Below are 21718 nucleotides of genomic sequence, written 5' to 3'. Positions count from 1 at the left end.
TTTTTCTCTGAGAAACTGTCCAGCCATTTCCAAAACTAAGATTAAATAATAAAACAAAACCAGAGGCTGGTAATACAGTCAGACAAGGCTACTGAGAATAAGCATTCCTCTATCATGCATTTCCATGATATCACATCTTCCTGCATTTAGGCATCTTAAAAAATCAGCACCTGTCAATTGTGAAAGAAACAGAAGCTAAGACTGGTAGAATAAAGTTAAAACCTGAAAATACTTGTACTGAATACAAGAGAGAAGGAATTGGATCTAGCAAACAAACAGAAAGAGGTAAAACAGCTGGCAGGGAATGTGTGGTGGAAACAGAAAAAGGCAAGGCTCAGGGTAAGACAGCAATCAGGGCCTTCTCTTCATCCTTCCCACAGCCAAATTCTCCAAGACCAGACCTAAGGTTGTCAGCAAAACTTAATATTTCTGATTTTGTACAATAAATAAATACTTAATGTTATTTATAAATATAATTGCTCAAATTCTTACCAGATGGTATGAAGACTATGTTAATCCCAAATATAGTGTGAGTCAGCCAAGTGTAGAGTCCATAGAACCCAGCCATTTTGAGGGAAGCATCAAACACACCTCTAGAACAATCAAAGAAACTCTGTTAATTTTTATTAGCAAGAGGATTCCAAGAACTATGAAGACACACACGCAGGTTGCTTTGAATAACTGAAAAGCCATCGGTGCCACAAATAACACATCTCAAAATGTAGCACTGAACCCTTTATACATCTGCTCCCTCTGAGAAGAATAAATAAATAAATATTCACCACGTATGGAATTAAAAGCATTTAGACACAAAAACAACGGGTTCCAGGGATAGATTCCTTGAAAGAAACTGCTCAAGTATCAGACCACCTTGTCTATAGAAAATAACCTGTTTTCTACAAGAAGCAGTACTATCCTACGTACTAAGTACTTTTTCTTTCCTCTTTTCCACTTCTAGGTGTTTATTCATTTTCTTTATCTGCTTACATTTCTATACCTGCCCTTTTTCCCTGGATCCCCCCAGCTTTTAGGTTGCTTACTAGGCTACATTATTAAAAAGCAAATGGTAAATCTGGGAACCTAATTCAATCCTGCTGAAACAGGATTGAATCCAAAGTTCCCCTCTCAAGCGTGACCACGGCTTCATGACACAGCAAACAGGAGCTAAGTGCTGTGACATTTTTACAGCACTAGGGCAGGTACACATGTGGAATATCCCATAACTGAACTGGAAACCCATGCATTAGATCTACAGTCACAAAACCCATCATCTCAAACTGCTAAATCTCATTATTGTATTATGTCAGTTTTTCACCCATATTTGAGGAGCCAAGTTTCCTGAAATCACTATTTCAGCTTAAATCCAAGAAAACAAGTCCCAAAGCTCAGAACAGTTTTTACTGTTCTGTCATTGCATAACTGGTGGCACATGCACCCTCTTAGCAAAAATAAACATGAAGTTTCCTGATGTTAATTTCCCATTCATAACTCACAGTGATTGTGTCTTGGCAGTTTTGGGAACTCTGGCAGTAGAGCAAAAAGGAGAGGAAGACACATAACAGCAATCTTTGAAGGGCATAGAAAAACTGCCCTTTCTGGAACTAAAGTCTGGAACAGCACAGTTTCCTTCCTCCACTGAGTCCATAAAGCCTTGTAGCAAAGAAAACTGTGATTCTGTGATATTAAATTACTAGGTAGAATCTTTTCTGAGCTACCAAGAAGTCCAAGACTCACAGTCTTTGCTCCTTTGGCCACTATCCTCATTTTTATTTCTGTAGGCAGTGTGCATATTTTTGCCATTGTTTCCTACCTAAGGGCTCACTTTTAGATTCCTACATGACTTCATAATCAAATTATCTTATTTAAAATTCATTCACTGGAAGCTATGAGTGCATAATAAACCTCACACATCAACACTACTGTTCAGTATGTGAGATTCTCTTAACAGACTAACCAGAAACAACTGTTGTCAGCCATTTTCCCTCCAAAAGAGGGAAAGGAAAAATAGAGGAAAAAAAGCAAGCTTTAAAGAATGACCTGAAATAACAAGTCTAATTTTGACAGGCAAGAATTACATGGTGCAAAAAGAAAGGCAGAGAACATTTACAAATATGTGGTGGCTCCAGTAAAAAAAAAAAAGAGCTTCAATACTTCTCCATTTAGATGGACTTTTATTAAAATAAAATGGAAAGCCAGACCAAAATATATGAAATCTACGTATTTTGAAGTGTGACACACTCACTTATATTTGAGTTATAAAAAAAATTTCAGACATAAAAAAAAAATGGCAAGGAGGCAAGAAAATCCCAAGACCCAAGACCACAGTAACAATGCTAAATTTGAATTTGCATTAAAAATTCAAGATACGTTCATACTTTAGCTACTCAAAAGTCTTAATTTTCTGTATTTTTTGGTGACATTTAACTCATGTCTACTTATTCTGAGGATATCAAAGGAGCATAATATCTTTCTAAGAAGAACCCGCGCAGTAATCTTCAAGCAAATCTTTTTCTTATCCAACAGGAACTGTGGCACAACACATCACAGACGTAAAAAATTTTTATAACAGTCCTTGAGTATCTCCTTATTTCTTCCAAAAAGTTTTCTGTACTGTAGTAAAATTAACAAGGTCTTAACATTTTCTATACATATTCACCAAAACTACATTTCAGTGTACAAGAGATGAGAGAGGCCTCTAGCTTGAGAAAAGTATGTGAAGTATCAACTTCAGCTGAAATTAAAATAACCACCTACAAGCAGTCATTTTAGATTTTCCCAGAGAGACTACAGAAGAAGGGAAGACAGTGCTATTATGGTAACCAAGAAGAGACAATAACCCAGGAGAAAAAAATGCTGAAGGTGTCTAGAAGACGAGTTGCTTTCTTAGTCTCAGCTCAAGGACTTGGCAGACAGATGCACTGGTAGAACAACAGAAAAACTAGTCTGGGACTAGCAGGTAGTCCTGGTCTGATGTCATTCTGCAAGTTGACACACAGTATGTTTCAAAGGCCAAACAGTGCATACCTCTGATCGAGTGTAGAACAGTAGAGCATCTCGCTGGCTCTGTGCTTCTGACCCTCACAACTCTTACACTGAGAGGAGAAGCCATCTCTCAGTGCTGGAAGTTGAGAAGTGCCAGTGATCAAGCAGAAGGAGAAGGGAGGCTGCACCTAGTCTCATTCTCCTCCTCTCCCTCCCCCTGGTTTGTGTCTGTCTCAACTGAACTCATAAAACATAACAAAGGCACAAGGGATACTACTTTGTGGCAGGTGGGGACCATGAGAGCCTTAATCTCTCTGAAAACATGTATTTGTTACTTTCTGGTAACTGTCACAAAAACTAAAAATTGTATCTTAAAGTCTGGAAATTCATTTTGCTTCATGGTTAAGGCAGAAAAAAAATATTCTGAAAACACTAGAATCTTATCAGCAGTTTCCTTCAGCCACTCTGCACCTGAGATACCAGACCTTAAAGATGATGTGGGTGTGCCAGTGCCAGTGCTGCATGAATTTATTACCATCTGTAAAATGCAGACCTTCCTGGTGTAATTATGACAGTAAGTAAGTTTCATCTCTTAATACATTACTGGCACACATACAGCTTCTTTTTATATACAAGAGTAATTGTATGATTCAGAAATCAGAAAATCCAATTGCTGCTCACGTTTCACTTTGGCACTGTATCTGGATGAACCACTTTACCTGCAAGAGCTGTAATCTGCAAATGTGTAATTTATGAGCACTTCATGCCAATTTGGCACAAGGCACACTCAGACATACATATTCCATTTTAGTGAGCTTTGAAAAGCATGCAAAATTAAAATAAATAAAAATCAGAGGACATGGGTCATGCTACATATTATTCAGATTAAAAATGAAGAAACTTCTGTGAAATGCTTCTGCACAGCTGGCCTACTTCTTTTATTTTTGGGTAAAAGTTCCTTCTACTAAGTTCTGTCCCTATGGTAGTGAATTTACTTGCAGACTCCACAAGGGAAAGGGCCACTTTTTCAGGGTTTCGTGGATTTTTTTCTTCTCTTTTACAGACTGGCCAAAAAAAGTCTAGAACATCCCTTTTATTACTACTGTAGTTTATATCAAATGTATGTCCACCTGAATTCAGGTGCACTTCACAGAGCCTGCAGGTAAAGTCTGCTCACTGTGACTGACACAATGAGATTTCAAAAATTTCATCCTAACGCTGCAGCAACCCCAGCTGAAAAGAGCCCTTCAGCTCAGATCATGGATTTTTTTGACCTTGGAGTTAATTTCATTTTCTAGATCTCTCTGCTCCCAGAGCACTGGAGGAAAAAAGAGCATATGGGCTGAAATAATGAGAATCTGAGTTACCAGAAAGATTAGAGTAAGCATATCATAAGTTCAGAAGAGGGATTTTCTAGTTATTATACTAACTTTATATGAACAGGCATATGAACCCCGGTTTGTGAATAGGCATGAGAGTAAAAACTAGAAAAAAAGTGGTATTCACCTTTGGAAAAGTTTGCAAGAAATAGTGTTTCTCTAAATTCCTTACAAAATCCTTTACAATCCATACAACAGTTTATAATCCAATTAAAATGCAACTCTCAGCCAAAGACACTGTTAGAATAAGACAATTACACTTTTTGTCATCTTCCTCCCACCACTGATGTTTGGTATTTTCCCATATTCTCTCAGTAGAGACTAAAAGGATTGTACTACATCTTTGTTGCAAACCTTTCTGTACAGAGAACTGACTAATTCAAAATGATGCTTTAAGAGACCTCAGCTATTCAGTTTCTCTTGGGAATACAACCATAACATTTTAAAAGAGAGTTCAAAGAATAGGAGTAATGCATTCAAAACTTCACAGCATGGTTTCACAATTTATCTTCAGAACAGGTTAGCTCAGAAGTGTCCCAGAAAAGGAGCCCTTCCATTCCCCTGTTCCAAAGATTCACTTCTGTCCCAGATCAACCTTCCTCTGTCTACCTGGCAGCACAGTCTTCATTATGTGCCATGACACCTTCTACAATGAAATCAGCTTTTTCGTTTTTACAGTGAATTCATGACAATGGTTACATGAGAGGTTAGTTTTAACAAAATAGCTCAGGTCTCCACTCCCCAGCCAGCTCATAAGCAGTGACCTAAAATAGTTCCATTCCTACCAGGAAAGAACAGTAGACTCATGGCTGGAGAGCAAGAACATACCAGTGCTGTCTTACCCCAGCTGAAATTAACACTCACTGTCACCTTAACTTCAAAATCAAAGTACTCTCCGTGGTGTGCAAAGAACTTTCTTTCTTCACACACCATAAAGATCTGTTGCAAAAGGCAAGTTGCCAGTGACAGCTATTGTCTTTGAAAAGACCAACATATTCTTCTTCTACAATGATCCCCCAAATTTCAAGTGATCACCAGGTGAACACTGAAGAATGAAATGACTTCAAGAAGTCCTTTTGAAAAAAACCTCTTAAGCTGTTCTTTGACTCTCTTAAAGGGTTCTGTTCTTTTAGGGATAAAAAATGACCCTCTTTATATTTCAGTTTCAAATTTAACATGAAAGTAAGCTGAGTGCACTAAGACAGATTCCAGCTATGAATAAAGCTGAAGTGGCAGGAAGCATTTCTTGACAGAGTAAGATCATCTCAGGAGCAATATAAATATGCAAATTACTTTCAGAGATGACTCCATGACAAGATTTCAACAGTTCTGCTGCGGAAATTAATTCCTCCTCATGAATGATACAACTAAACAAAACAGCTCCAACATATGCAGGCTAGTAATGACACTAATCAGATAAAGTGATACAGTCTTCCATCAAAGCATGGTTCCTCCAGACGGTATAACTGATGCAAATATTGCATACGCCTCCCAAGGCAGGACAAGGCTCCAATGACTTTATCAAAACACCATTAAAGTATGGCAACCAGTCACACAGTGGCACACAGCCTTTCTTCCCTAACAGAGGAAGTACACAGTGGCACACAGCCTTTCTTCCCTAACAGAGAAACGTCTACATTCTGTGAAAAATAACAATTAATCTGTGAGAAATTCTGTATCTGATTCTTTAAAGTGCTTACTATTTGTATTCCTTTTATAATTACTACTTTGACCTGTAATTGTAAGCTTACAATTATTCTTCTGAGAAGCACATTTGAAAGGACCAGTTATTTCTGAATCACTTATTTCTAACATTTCCAGATTTTTATCAGGAGTAGACAATTTTTACTAAGTGCAATACTGCACTGGTCTTAAAATTGATCTTGGAACATAACATAAAAAAAGGCAAACTTGTTCAGCCCAAAGATCTGTCTAGCCAGCTTCCCATCTCCAGCAGAGCCCAGAAGCAGATGTTAAGGGAACAAAAGAAATAGACAAACCTCTTTAACAATCCGCCCTGAGCATTCTTCCAACCTCTACTTCCACTTCAGGGGATATTATGAACCTCATGCAGGCTTTCTAATAATTAATCTTCAATTAATGTATCTTCTTAGTCCTCCTGTTCAATCCTGCAAGTTGCTGCAATGCCAGTGTTCTTTTGCAAGATCTTTCCCATGCTCTTCTGCCTGCTTCATGAACCAATGCATTTTTTAGAAGTGTCTGGTCACTTTTTGGTGATGCACATATTATATCCTAGAAGGGACCATAGACAGTCCAACTCAGTCATCCTTTTTACACTGGTTCTGACTGTACAAACTTCAATTGTGTAACATCCTCTTTTCTAGACTGAAGAGTCCTTCCTCACAGAGAAACTGATGCATACCTTCATTTTTCTTACCAGTCTTGTTGCACTCCTAGCTTTTTGAGATGCAGGAACCAGAATGGCATACAGTAACTCATACTTTCATACAATGGGATTATTCTGCGTTTCTGTTTTCTAGGTCTGTGGTAAAAAAATCTTAACGTTTGATATGCCTGCCACATGTTTTTTAAGTATTACCAAGCACTGAGCTAGCCTGTGTGCCAGAAAATATAGCTCTCAAGTGATAAGAGTCAGCACAGCAGTAATCAGTTCATGTGTGAAGTTCGGACTGCTCCTCCCCCACATGCATCACTTTCATCGACACTACATTTCATCAGTCGTCTTACTTCCCAGACATTGCTGTCTTCTGAGTTTGTCTGCAATCCTGCTGCATCTACGACTTCTCTGGGAAACCTGTTCCAGTGTCTCAACACTCTCACAGTAAAGAATTTCTTCCTAATATCTAATTTAAACCTACCCTCTTCCTGTATAAAGACAATATCCCTTATCCTTGAAAGTCTCAGGAAAGCAAGACTGTAAAAAGCCTGTATCAAATTTTGGTAGAACATAGCACACAGATGAACTTATCAAGGGTCATGCTTGCCCACACTTCAAAAAACATGAGGAATGAGGCAGAACTTCTTGTCTGTGAAAACTTCACTGATTCTTTTTAACTAAATCATATTCACTGGGTGCTGGATCCTACTAAGCCTTACAGTACCAATACCCATCCAGCTTACAAGTTTGTACTTCCTGGGTTCCCTGGAACAATTTTTTTTTATTTTGCCCCTGAGATTTCTATAGTGACTCATCATCAGTCATTCCCAACAATCTGCTATTGCTCATTTAATCTGTTTTGTTCTAGAAGCTCTTTTACAGTCACTGTAATTTCTGAGAGATTCTACTTTCCATAAGAAAGCTCATCCATAAGAAAGGTTTTACAATGCGATTTCCTCTACTTACCTTCACAGCAATAAGCAAAACAACATCAATTTACCTCCCCCCTACAACAGCCTGAGCCTTGTGGTTGCTGAGTACCCCTTTCCATCCTCTCAGCCCTCTGACTGCTTGTTGCTCCTGTCACATGTACTTTCACATGTGAAAAATTATACTTTAGTTTTAATAGCACTTTATGTAGCTTTGAGTAAATGAATCCAACTCAGCACCTACTCTCTCTGCTTTATGCTTATTTCTATCTACTGAAGTTTATGATCCTTTCATTTCATAGCAAAAACTTCAGCTTTTAAGAGGACAGTTTCTCATTTCCATGGCCTTTAATATTTTGCTGTTCAGATATGCACTCTCTTCCCTTCAGCCTTACTCAGTTATTAGCATGCACTGGCATTAATATTTATTGCTCCCCATACCACTTGTAAGGATGTAAATTCTTTAGGATTGCCATTTTAGCTCGAAAAGTTCATTAATGAGAGCAACAGCTGTCTTGAGTCAAAACTGCTTGAGATCCATTGCAGTCTTACATTTAGGAGCTCCTAGGCTGTTCAGATTATTCCTATTATAAAATTAGGAAACACAAGCATAAAGAAGGGAGTATTTTCATTGCTTATGTTGGTGGAGATAATAAACAATGGATTGACCTTATAACTGGAAAGAGTGAAAAGCTAAAACTGTGATGTTAAGTCTTTGAAATATCAGGAAATCCTGAAGTTTTATATCAGACTTCATGCTGTCTTCTTACACTACAATATATCTGTATTTTAGACAGCAGAAACCTAACCAAGATTATAATAACATATACTGCAACATTAAAACACACAAAGAATTATCAGATGTGCAAACACAGAACCCTGCAACATTATACTAAAAATAATTCTAATATTATACTTTTATTCTAAGAAATACCTGATGGAATATCCTTTTCCTATATATTTAAGTCTTTCAGCAACCTTTTTCTTTCCATCCCTTCCAGTTAGTTTTCCTCTTTGATTATAAGACAGGCTAACTGGCTGATCTAAATTCCAGATGTAACTTAAGCATCAGTCTCTTTACTGGTAGAGTTTATGTCATTACCAGTGAATGAATCATTCATTCAAATATTGGGTTTAGATATATAGGTAACTTTTAAAAAGTTGCTGTAGTAAAGAAAAGTAGTGTGTAAATAAAGCTTAAGTGCAACACATAATTAAGGGACTTGTACCTAAGATGCAGTGTAGTTACTTTAAAAATTGCAGGAAAATTTGCTTATATGTTTAAATGTGCTCCCACTCACACGTGCACTAACCCACATCCCCAGCATGTCTACAGATATTTTCAGTCTTAAAAAACACATGATAGCCAGAAAATTACACACTAGAAATACGCACTAAGACAAACTACTGTTAGAACATACAAAACATGCCACCTGCAATAGGAAAGAAGCCAATGGCAAAATATCAGCACTGTCCCTCAAAAAGCAAGGAGTCTTCAGTAGCCTCTCAATGTGTTTGACACCAGCCTGCAGGGCAGAGAATGGAACTGTCTGCTTCAGCATCAGGTTATGCACTTAGATAATCTTAAGGGTAGTAAACTGTAAAACTCAGATTAAATTTACAGACTGTGACATGCTTCACCAAAATTATATATGCACGATAATGAACACTTTTTCATAGTTTCATGTAAATTTTGGATTAAAGATTAAGTATGAGCAAATAAAATATTTTCTGAAATTTTCTTTAAAGATCCATTTTTCTTTGAAATATTCTTTGAATAACTGATTGAAATAATGTGTACATAAAGCAATTCACAAACAGCTTTTGTGTTTAAGAATTATTTTCTATATAAAAGGAAATACAGGTAAAGACAAATCCTAGGGTGGCTCTTTTTGCAAATATGAGAATATTTAAAATATTTAAATATTTCAGCATAGGTACTGAAACAATGTGGCATCTCTTATAGATTTATAGACACATTCTACTCTTTTCCCAATAACTCAACTGAAGCTTTCCTTTCCTCAGTATAATTAAAAACAAAATCTAAGTGTCTGTTATTCCCAATTTTAGACTGGGCAATTACTTCATTAGAGAATCATTCAATCATTTAGGTTGGAAAAGACCTCCAACATCATCAAGTCCAACCTTTGACCTATCACAACCCTGTAAACTAAACCACAGCACTAAATGGCATGTCTGGTTGTTTCTTAAATACTTCCAGGAATGGTGATTTCACCACCTCCCTGGACAGTCCACTCCAATGCTTGACAATCCTTTCTGTGAAGCAATTCTTCCTAATGTCCAACTTGAATCTTCCCTGGTGCTGCCTGAGGCCACTTCCTCTCATACCTGGGAGAAGAGGCCAACCCCCAGCTGGCTACAGCCTCCCTTCAGGAGTTGTAGAGAGCAAGAAGGTCCCCCCAAGACCCCATTTCTCCAGGCTAAACACCCCCAGCAGCCCCTCACAGGACTCATGCTCAGACCCTTCACCAGCTTCATTGCCCTTCTCTGGACTTGCTCCAGCACCTCCATGTTCTTCTTATACTAAGGGGCTCAGAACTGGACACAGCACTCAAGGTGTGACCTCACTAGTGCTGAGTACAGGTGCCCTGCTCCCACTGTTGCTGATACAAGCCAGGATGCCATTGGCTTCATGATTAAGACAGAGTCCTTAACACAACTGTTCAATTCTAGTCCCATCTCATAACATACACCTTGAGTAAAGCTTGAAAAATTTTAGTAAGGTCCTATTAAATGCATTCCTGTGACATAGCATTTCAGCAAGAAGTAACTCCTGCTACTAAAGAACATTCACTGCATGCAAAAATTCTGTCAAAACACAATCAGTTAACAGTTTTCTTTGAAAAATTAATCTGAAAGAAATTATTAATGTTGCAGTAAAACAAACGAGATCACACATTTTGCTTTTTCTAAGCATTAGCTTAACATGCTGGAAGATTATTGTTTTCTGTGGGAATTGTATCATTGTCTCATTTTCTCCATAATCATTGCCAGGATGATTACAGCAAACCAATTAGATGTTTAGACAGCTGAGATTTTTGTTTGTTTGTTTATATGCTAGCTCTTTACAGATCTCTTTAGATGTTGATAAATAAAAGTTGAAATTTCATTAAGAACCTATTTATCTATCAAGACACTGTAGGTTTTTTTCACATCAAATATTTTTTTTGACTTACCAACCAATTACAGCCAAGGATAACAATTTCCTCTTTAGAAATACGTAATATTTAAAGTAACTTTTTTTTAACCAACGAAACATCTGATCAAATTTGAGGCGTGCATGGCAAATGAAGAAAATGAAGCAAATACCGATAACCCTTCTCAAACTGAAAACAAACAGTACTCATCTTCCTGGCATTACTGAACAAACTTCCACTAACACGTTTCAAGGCATCACTCAAAACACTGATCTGGGTTTAAGACCATTTCACAATGTAATCAGGCCCCACCAAAACTGAAAGCTGCAGTCACTTTCAGCCACAGCCATACCCGTGTGCATGCACTCATGTGAAAGTATCGCACACACTAAATTGCACTGAGGCCGTGAGAACATGCAACTTAGTAATGTGCAATATCTCCACCAGAGCAAGCAGAATGGGAGCTTCAGGGAAGAAGGGTATGGTGCATTCAGGAAGAGAACGACATGCTGCTCAGGGAAAGGAAAATGGTTCAGGCAAAGGTGTGCATGCTACTACTTTGAAACCTGTGACTTGGAGAATTACTGCTTCATCCATTCAAAAACAAAACAAAAATAAAAACCCAGACAAGAGCACCCCCTCCCTAGTTCAGGGGTAAAGAATTTAACTTTCCTACTTAAGCAGTAAAGTAGGTGACTCATAACCAACTTTATTTTACAGAACCCTTCTGAAAAAAGCAAATCTCACACTGTTATGGGCAGATAACGATTCTCTCGAACCTTCAAAATACGACATAATTAACTATAGTTACAAGGAAGAAAATCACTAGCTACTATTGAGAATTAAAATTATCTAAATACAGTAAACTCATCCAAGTGGTCCTCATGTTTCTAAAGCAAGTCATCTTCCTAAACCTGATGGAGTAGTGCCAAAAGAATTCCTGCAGCTCAACCTACTCTGGCATAAACCTTCTGCCACAGCTGTCAGGCCCCTCCCTACTTCCCTTTCTTCGTTCCTATGCTGACTTGAAATGGTTTCAGTGTAAGTAAATCATGTATTTACTATATTCACAGGCAGCTAATCACCGCTGTCAGTCAAGGGAGACTCTCACACATGACAAATTATTACCCCTTTGTAATTCATCACATTTTTGTCCTAATACCCACTTATGCGATATGGAAAAAACAGCAAAAAAACCCAAACCAAACAAAAAAAACCAAAAAAACCCCAACCAAAAAAAACCCCCACAAACAAACAAACAAACAAAAAGAAAAAAAGGAAGAAAAATTAAATTAAATAAAAGAGGAAGAAAAAAGGAGAAAAAATAAAAGACAGAACCGCGAAGGGATTAAATGCAAAGGACAAATGAAGAATATAGCAAGAATTAAAAAAGAGTAATGAAATGTGGCCACACCAAGAAAGTTAGAATCAGACAGAGAACAACCTGAGATTGCAAGCCAAAGAAAAAAGAGAACAGATACATCAACTGGCTTGAAGGACCAAAACTACTAGAGAACAAAAGCTCTTTTACTGCTGAGGCACTAGCAGTATTTGGGATGATTATAACTTTCCTAAATTTTTATTTCCTGTTTATAGGCAATGGCACATGAAGTTCCAGCATGGAATTTTGAATTAGTTGGTTGATTTGAAAGAGAACCAGTACTTCATACATCAGTCAGAAATCCCTGTGGTCGCATATGCCACCAGTAGTAATCTTAGTTCCAGATTTTTTACTGTGTTTTAGGGAGTCATCACGTAACTACTGACCTTTCCTCTTCCCTGTAGATTAAATGCTGCCTTCCACAGATGCAAACAATGAAGAGACACAAATGCAATATATGACAACAAAGTCTAATTATAGGAGCATTTTCATGATGAAAGTTACTCAAAATCGGGAAAACTGGTTTATGACCAATTTGCAAATCTGTTTGCTCCATAGTCCAAACACTGTCAGTTCCCATCTGGAGGGCTGCTTGGAGGCAGGCAGCACTGCCTGTGAGAAGTGGGAAAACTCAGTCAAAGTCAGAGCAAGTGGTATATCTGGGGTAAAGGCAAATGCCCAGCTTACAGTCACATTCACAACACAGGAAAAGACCAAACTAGCAGCAAATCATTCCTTAGATTGCCATTTGCCTTCCAGTCCCGAGGGAGACCTAGAAAAGAGTTCTTTTGTTGACTGTCAGGGATTGCTTGGCCCCTTCTTTCCCACTGCCCCTCATAAAAAGGTGCCATCTCTTAAGCACTGAGGCCTGAAAGATTGGGGAGAGGAGGACCTTCCTTCCATCAAGCTGCTGCCCTCCCCACCTGGCAAGGGACACTCCCATCAGCTGTCCTGCCTTCTCCAGATGGGAAGGGACACCCATAGCCATGCAGAAGGTGACCTGTCCAACCACCACCCGAGCCTTGACTTCAAACCAACATCAGCAACAGCCCCATCACCGCTCTGAGTCATACCAGTGACAGCAGCATCTCCAGAGCTGGAATTTGTCCTGAGCACACAGCAGAGCTCCTACAGCCATCCCCTTCTCCTGCCCATGCTCACCCAGATGGTTACTGTGGGAGGCTTCACGAGCCTTGATGAAGTCAGAGCAAGTGGCAGTCACTGCTGTCCCCTGGTCCTCCTTTGAGGACAGTCACCTCCTCAAAGCAAGGCTCACGCTTTTCCCAGCACAACTTGTCCTTGGTGGAGCTGTGCTGCCTGGTGTCTCCAAGTGATCTTCTGTCTTTCCCAGCTTTGCCTTTGTACCACTAGGTTTGCCAAACAAGCTCTTGGCTCAGGCATAGCATGATGCTCCTGTCAAATCCCTGCCCAATCCCACCACCTGATACATGCTACTGGCATTTTGCTTCTCTGGCGTCCGGGATGAATACATTTCCTATCCAAGGCCAGCAGGGCAATTCTTCCCATAGTTTGCAGCAGGTAGTTCTTGGATCACACTCCGCTTCTTCAAAACTCCTATAGTGTCACCATAGCTGCATCCACTTTTTCCCACTACTCAAGTTCAAATTTATCATCTGTGGTATTTTGACAGGTACAGTGAGATTCAACACTTGGCTCAAAGCAGCTTGGAAAGCTGCTCTTACCCCTATACAGCTCATAAATCTATTTGTGTGAACAGAGAACTGCCACTGTACTTACAAACTCACCATCAAAGGAGTTAGAAAAGTATTTATAAAATTTATAGCTATTTATTGTCCATAAAATAAAAAACACAGTGCAGTTTCAATGAGAGAAACTGAAATGGGAAAAGGTCTTTGTTATAGAGCTTGCTGGGTAACATCTTTAAATGAAGGTATTTCAACAAAAATAAGTTGCCAGTTGCCTTCCTCTTCTTTCCCCCTTGCTCTTTTCCTCTGAAATGGCAAAGCACACAAGGGAACAGACTTCCTTTATTACATCTAAGTTTCCTAGTGCTTTTCACAAACACATTTTAAGTAAAAGAGCACACAAGTGACTGGCAACATGGAGGATGATTATTCTTATGTCATTTGGTTTATGAGCAAGAGAGAGATTAGGTCTATCTCTTGCCAGGAAGATCCCTGCCCTCTAAACAGGACTAGTTAGTTAGACCGTCTTAGCTGCCTTAGCTTTGTGCACATGGTATGTCCTGGTGAAGAGTGGTGGGAGCTGGAACACAGCTGGTGACTTCTGAGATTTATTAACAGAATCTTTTTGGTCAGCTTGAAAGGATGGATATTTTGAGGGTGAATTCATATTGTGTAATGCTGTCATAGTCTAATAATGAAAGCAACTACAGCCGTTTCATTATTTGATAATTCGTAACACAAATGGAGCCTCTTCCATCCTACCACCAAGCACTAATATCCACTTTGCATGCCATTTGCAGATGAGGTGAAGAAGCCATTTTTAGGTTCTTACCACTGCAGCAATAAGTCATCTCCAAAAAAAAAGAATAGTTCCTACCTTGGGACAAAAGAAAGGGCTTGAAGTAGCAATTGTTTTTCATATGACAACAGATTGGGCATGCATAAATTCATGAAAAATTGTTACTACACTCGCCATATTTACATACTGAAGATCACAGTAGGTTTTGAGTGGAAAGCAGGCTAATTGAGAATCATTAGAATAAATTCTTAGGTACAACTGAGAAGTGAGGAACTTGGAAAAATCTCAAAAGAATCATTCCAAAGAATTCAAATAAGGCACCAAGTACAGGCGATTCCAATCAAATATGAGTGACTGATTCAGGCTACCTTAGTGAATACACAGACCGAGGTCCCTTGTGTATGACAAGCTGCTTCCCATTCCACATTGTCCAGATTCTCCAGATACTGGCTTTTTCCCATATTTGCAGTCACTGATGCATGCTGGCTCTTTCCTACTCATTTTCCTGCGGCTTCTCTAAAATTATTTTCTTTCTTTCCTCCATTCCAATTCGGAGAAATACCTTGGGTCACCTGTTTCACATACCTCTAAACTTGTAACTGCATTTAATACAATCCTCCTCACATAGTATCCATGCCCAGATAAACCATATCCTACTTTTCCACACTGTTCCCCTCAACCTTGGGCTAAAGAGAACAATTTGTGAGACTAGTATCAGTTTCTAAATCCACTCACACTATTCAGAAAAGATAGAACTGAGATACTAACCATGTGATCAATGAAAACTCAATAGCAGTCACTCAAGAGAAAGGCTATTAACTTTTTGGCAGAATTCCAAATCTGTTGCTTTTTAACTGAATTGCCCCTTCATTTCAAATGACTACAGCAGTTATCATTCTAGTTCAAGTTCCTACACAACATAATACAAACTTGCCATTGTTAAAATGGCAAACATTTAGCAGTGAGTTTGGAAAGCAGCTCTAATACCTCTCCAGTTTAAAGCCTACTCATCTATGGTATGTATGCACAAGATGATACAGAAAGCAGTGGTGTAAGAGGCAATGGCTATACAAAATTCAGCATGAAGTCTGTTCACTTTGCCCAGACCATCAACTTTTTTGAACAAGTAAACTATGACTTAAACACCTTATTTAAAATCCAGTTTATTACATTACCAGCATGTTAGTGTTTCAAGCTGCTAACAGGTGAAAGCTGATGATTTTATTAATCTGTGATTAATGAACTTTACTGCATCACCCCAAAAATAGCTTTACTGTGAAATCTTTGTGAACCATATCTAAAAACTAAAAAAATTCTCCTTTAATTACTGAAGTAGTTTAGAGCCAACACACAAAAATGGTGACTCAGCATGAAACACTGTGCATGCACTCTGTAGGTGCAGCACATTAGTGCTCCAAGTGTGATAAGGAGAGCACTCCCCTGGTGCTCCCTTTGATGTAATTTGGTTTATAGAGGTCATGAACCAGATTTCTTTCAGGTGAAACTGAACTGGAAAATATTCTCCAGAAGCATATCTAATATACATTCCAGGTACAAATGGGTATTTATTCTCCAATATTAGACAAAATATTTCAAACTAAATAATTCTGAAATGTGTACAACACTGGTGTCAGGTCCTCCATTTCTACTGTTTTGCTGCATGCATCTGCTCCTACTGAGCTGCACCAGCTCTTACTGCCAACACAACTCCAAACATTGCTTCCTGATGAGTTAGGGATGTCATGGATGTAGCAGTTTTACAAAGCACTACTATTCATAATTGCACAGACCTCTGAAAATTCTTTAGCCAAGTCCAATCAAATTAACAATCAAAGGGGAAAAAAATCATCAATGCTAGGTTCTTAAAATCATTTTTGCAACTCATCTTTGAAACATAAGCTGTTGCAATTGTTAATTATCTGCAGCTGAACATAAAATTTAAAGAAGAATTTTAAACAAAGGGCAAGAAATCAGCAATTTACCTTATTGCTTCCTCCACAGATTGGCCAACTATATTTGAGGAGGGACCTGGCTGAGACAAAGGTGTCAGGCTTATCACCCATTTTACTGGCTTGTAATATTCATCACTGGAGCTTAAGAGGTAGAACAGCGTGGTCAGAAAAATCACCTGCAAAACAAATTGAAGTTTTAAATGACAAGGTAATAAATACTTCACAGAATTAGAGTATGCAGCTATGTTTCAGACACTGGATTTTACTGAAAAGGAAGAAGATACTCTTCCACAAGCCTGGATTTAGAAAAACAGAGCTGAAAGAATTATTTACTCCCCTGCTCTAAAAAGGACTTAACATTTACAGCTAGACATTATAAAACTTCTGCCTCTGTTCAGCTTCTTTCCAAAGTCACATCTAGACCAAACAACTAGAACGCTGATAAACATCATAATTGTGGGGCTCTTTGGCTCTTTTTCAGCATGCTTAATCAAAAAATTTCAGCATGTTGCAGATCAAAAAATTGCTGAATAGTTACATCTATTCTCCAAACAAGCAAACAAAACTGCCAAATAAACTTGGGCTGTCTCAAGAGTCATTATGCAGCTGGGTATCATATATAAATTACACAAAAATTCACAACCATAAATTTTATGTTAAGCTGGCAATCCTAAGTGAATATTCCTCCTGTGAGTTTGATGATGAGTCTCAGCAGAAGTGATGGCAGTTCCACTGTTTCAGTTAAAAGACAAAAGAAATTATAATCAGTTTGGATTAGCTTCCTCTATGTTGCAGTCAACTATGTTTCTCTTATCTTCCTGTTAGTGGGCTCAGCAACTTCTTGGGTAAGAATGAATCACAGAACTGTGTCCATCTTGAAACAGAATACCTCAAACAAAAAAAATCCATTCTGTATGCTCCAAATGTAAACTATGGCTTATATTTGCTTTACGTACATGACTCAGATATTTTTTATTTCCTCCTAAGATTAGAAAGAATTCTTTCACTTTCCTTGTTTCCAACCTACTTGTATTCTAAAATAAACCACATCTTAATCTTCTCTTTATGAGCCAAACAGCCTGATCTCCATAAGTCTCTTACTTTCAAGCATTGTATCCAGTTTGCAGACACCTCATGCTCTTTTCCTTCACTCCCTCTGAAGATGCTCAGAAAACAAAATGCAAACAGCATTGCAATATTTCATTACCAATCTCAAAATGACATCTGTCTCTGTTCCTAATTTCTTTATACTCAGTAAAATGCTACTAACCATTTTCCTCCTACTCTGCCTTCTCAAACTTAAACTTGAAAGTCACTTTCAACTATTAACCTCTGTCCAAATTGCCATATATTGGTTTAGGCCATATTCCATCCCCCCAGGTGTTTAACTTCTGCCTTGGGAGATAAACCAATCTAGCTAATAAAACAAGTCATTATATTACAAGTCATTATAATAGCATGCTGTTAACATTATTTTGAGCTTAAAAAAATAATAACAAGAAGCAAGCCTTGCTTTAATGAGAGACAGTCTAGCACCAGAAGCAGTATCAGCTATGTTTTGCTACAGCTTCAAGTAAGAGAATCTTAAATCACAGTTTAACATCCTTTGTAATTCTGAAACTATGGCTATTTTTCTTCCTTGATGGGCTCTGCCATTTCTAAGCTACTATATTTCCTGATTTCAGTAGAAAATTCTATACTGAAGCAGGCACCCAGATGATGTTGTGTCTTCCTTCCACTGAGCAGATCCTTCTGCACATGCAGTTTTCAACACGGAGAGCAGCATATTGCCCTAAGCACAGTGAGTATGATATCTGCTTATCCTGACTTTTCTTCCTCAGTGTTTACAGAAGAAATTTGCTTTCTAAGGAGACACGAGGCAGGCATACCCACCCAAAGGGTGAAAGCCAAAGCGATGGCTGGGAATGAACAGCAGTGGAATAAAATAGCATTAAGCAGAACTCCAAGACAGGAAAATTTACAAATCCTACTCAATTTCTGCTAAAAGAAGGTGGACCACACAAAATTTTGGAATTTTGGAATATCTGCCTTTTAGGAAATTAATGTATTTCCTTTAGCACAATAGGTGTAGAAATGCAAAAAAAACCCTGTAGTCACAGAATATAATAATGGTTTATCAAATGGCTTGCTGACTCTTCCAACAAGTAGAATAACCTCAATACTACATTCAGCAAAAGGTATGTACTGTCTTAGAGCAACTGGAGGCTAAAAGCTTTCAGACCTCTTTTACAGGATATCTGAGATACCTAAATTGCTTCATAAGCAACAATTCAAGATCCTGCTGATGACTATGAGAAAGAATTTACCAAAGACAAAACAGTATGACATTTCCATAGTTAAAGAATTGATGGGTTACTACTTCATGCTGCAGAATTTGTCCTGTAGCTGAAAACATTAAATACTCTAAGCTGAGGAGGGATAGACTGAAAACAAGGAGAAAACTCTGGGTAAACACTCCCTACCAAAATGATAATTCAGCATTTCCATAGGTATCAAGAAACACACAACCTAAATGCTCGTGCATCAGGTCCATTGATTCCGTAAATATTTTTTTATCTGCTTTTCATACTCAATTTTCTGCTGAAAAGCTTCAGGGTTTTTCTTTGTTGGGAGTTTTTTGCTTGTTTTGGGTTTTCTGGTTGTTTGTTTAGTTGTGTGTTTAACAGTATCCAAAATCTGTGCATTCCCTGCAGGACTGTAGATGCCCATCAGCCAAATGGAGCTTTTTCTCTTCCAATCTTTGTAACAGAACATGAGCAGAGCGAGTGAGTGTGTGCACGTGTGAGTACACACATGTGCAAAACTATACACCCACACAAAGGCATATACATGCATCCATGTGCACATGTGTGCAGACAGGAACTTGTATTCAGAAGTGAAATACAAGTGACACTTCTGTAACTAATGATCCGTTTTCAAAAGACTGTTGAAGATCTGAATACAATCTTACTGAATCGTGGATGGATGTGCTATACAGACTGACATTCCTACTTAATTTTTTGATGGAAGACGTATTTTTCAAAATTGAGCTTTTGAACAAAGTGTCCATTATTTCCATGTTTTAAATAACAAATTTTTAAACCTAAAATAGAATTCAGTATTTTAATTTCTATTCCAGATGACTAAAACTGGATTGAAATGTAACTTGAAGAAAAGCCAATCACTTTGAGCATTATCTTGTTGGAAAATTTAAGTCAGTTTGTGTCACCCCAAATTACTAAAAACTTTTCTGTAGCAACTAGGAAACCTAAAAAATGAAAAATAAAAGTACTGTTTAAGCATCTAATTTTCCAAAGAATTCCAACTACCAAGATCCCAACTACCTCTGCTAAAGCAGCTGACTGCACAAGTGCCCCAGCAAGAGTTAGGATGCTGCTGGCAGACAAAAAGTCAGGATCATGCATCACAGCAACAGCATGCAATGATCTTGATATAAGTCATTAGGCATCTAAAGATAAATTTTGTATCTGAGCCTGAGTGCCTTGAAATCATTGGCAATTAGTTCCCAAGCTTGCAATTTCTGTATGATAACATTTTGGACACAGTTTTAAACGTGCCATCTTGGGTGAAGTTGTGGACTAGGAAGAAATAAAATGCACTCATGCAATCTTTTTTTATGGAAGACAACTAGAGAACAAAATTGGTGATTTCCCTGCAAAAATTTTTTCCATCTCCTGAACGCAATAACTTGTATAGGGATATTCTTATGCAGACATGCCATAAGATTTCAGTTATGTAGGACATTACAAGCTACAGCTTAGTACCTTCAAAGACTGAAACAAGAATTTTCACTAACAAAATAGTGAAGACAGGAAGATTTACTACCTCCTAATCTTGCCCTCTGTCTAGAATGCCCCCAAAGAGATAGCAAATTGGCAAAAGCTCACAGAATTTTGGTATTTGATAAGTTACAAAGATGTTCTCAATGCCTTAGGTTTGAGTTTTCATTGTTACAATATGTGCAATTAGGTTACTCCAGTAAAATGGACCATGTAAATCAATGACACACTACTCACCACTGAAAGCACAAAATTGAGAAGGGCTGTCCCACTGTGGAAGAGGATTGTCACTAATGCTGTAACCGTAGTAAACAAGAGGCTCACATTGCGACTCATCACTATCCACAGAGACTCCAGGATCTGAAAAAGGAGGGAGAAGACAGATTTAGACATTGGATGCTACTAGCAAGGACAGAGAATTACTTGCTGAGTGATTAATCTCCATCAAGCTAAACAAAGATGACCTAAAAAAAAAAAAAAAAAAATCATCTTTCCTCACTCCTATACTACAGCAGGTTGTATCAAGTGAAAATGTCCACTTGACCAAAGGTAGGTTTCTATGTAGCTGATTATAAGGTTTTGGAATTTTTCTCTCAGTATTCAAAATTATTTCATTATGCAAAATTTCAAAAAAACTAGATGTGGTGACACTTGTTTACTGTGACATTCCAGCCAAGCAGATCTTGTCTTGGGAGAAAATATTCACCTTTTCAAAAGCAGAAATGTTAAGACACAAAGAACAAGGAGTAACATTACAAGGTAGAAATAAATCTGATGTTTATTCAAATAATAAAATTACTATTTCAATATATTTGTTGTTAAAAGCTTTCACGGTAATGAAATGCATGGTTTTAGTAAGATCTGCAGAAAAACGCAAAAGTTGTGCTTTTGAGTTACATCAACAGCTACATCAGTTAATCAAGTAATTATCAAAAACTAGCAACTATTAGTCTTGGTTTAACAAATAGCAATTAGACTGCATTAAAACAAAAACAATCAAACAACACCTCCTAAAACCAAAAAAACCTTCCTCAGTAATCAGCAATTGTAGAGCAGACATGTGATCACCTCTTCTTTAGAAGTGAATCATATTAAACATGAACTTGAGAGGGTGTAAGTGCCAGGGGAAATGACAGGGAATTACAACACAGAAAGACCTACTTAGCTCATGCTTCCTACTATTTAATGGGGATTATGAATCTTAAAGCTCATCTTTTGTACCGATTTTATTAGTGTCTCTTGAGAATTCAAGTGAGGTTAGAAGTGAAGAGGACACTGCTGAAAAATGTTCTCCCACTGGCACCTATCCCTT

At 37.9% G+C, this 21718-nt stretch overlaps 1 protein-coding gene across 3 annotated transcripts in view; it reads right to left on the bottom strand.

The window, feature by feature from the left end:
• Positions 1-21718, bottom strand: part of TMEM245 (transmembrane protein 245) — a 78103-nt gene that overhangs the window by 11174 nt on the left and 45211 nt on the right. For 2 of the 3 annotated variants that reach the window (XM_059856740.1, XM_059856751.1), the window contains 3 exons: positions 20644-20766; positions 16637-16782; positions 493-593 (listed from right to left, as the gene is read on the bottom strand). In XM_059856740.1, the coding sequence (XP_059712723.1) occupies positions 493-593; positions 16637-16782; positions 20644-20766 (370 nt within the window). Of the gene's footprint in view, positions 1-492; positions 594-6374; positions 6615-16636; positions 16783-20643; positions 20767-21718 lie in introns of those variants that run through there. The other variant, XM_059856762.1, reaches the window with a different exon arrangement.

This window comes from Haemorhous mexicanus, chromosome 1, assembly GCF_027477595.1.
Source record: "Haemorhous mexicanus isolate bHaeMex1 chromosome 1, bHaeMex1.pri, whole genome shotgun sequence".
Classification (NCBI taxonomy): Eukaryota; Metazoa; Chordata; class Aves; order Passeriformes; family Fringillidae; genus Haemorhous; species Haemorhous mexicanus.
This window is presented reverse-complemented; position numbering and strand designations above follow the sequence as displayed.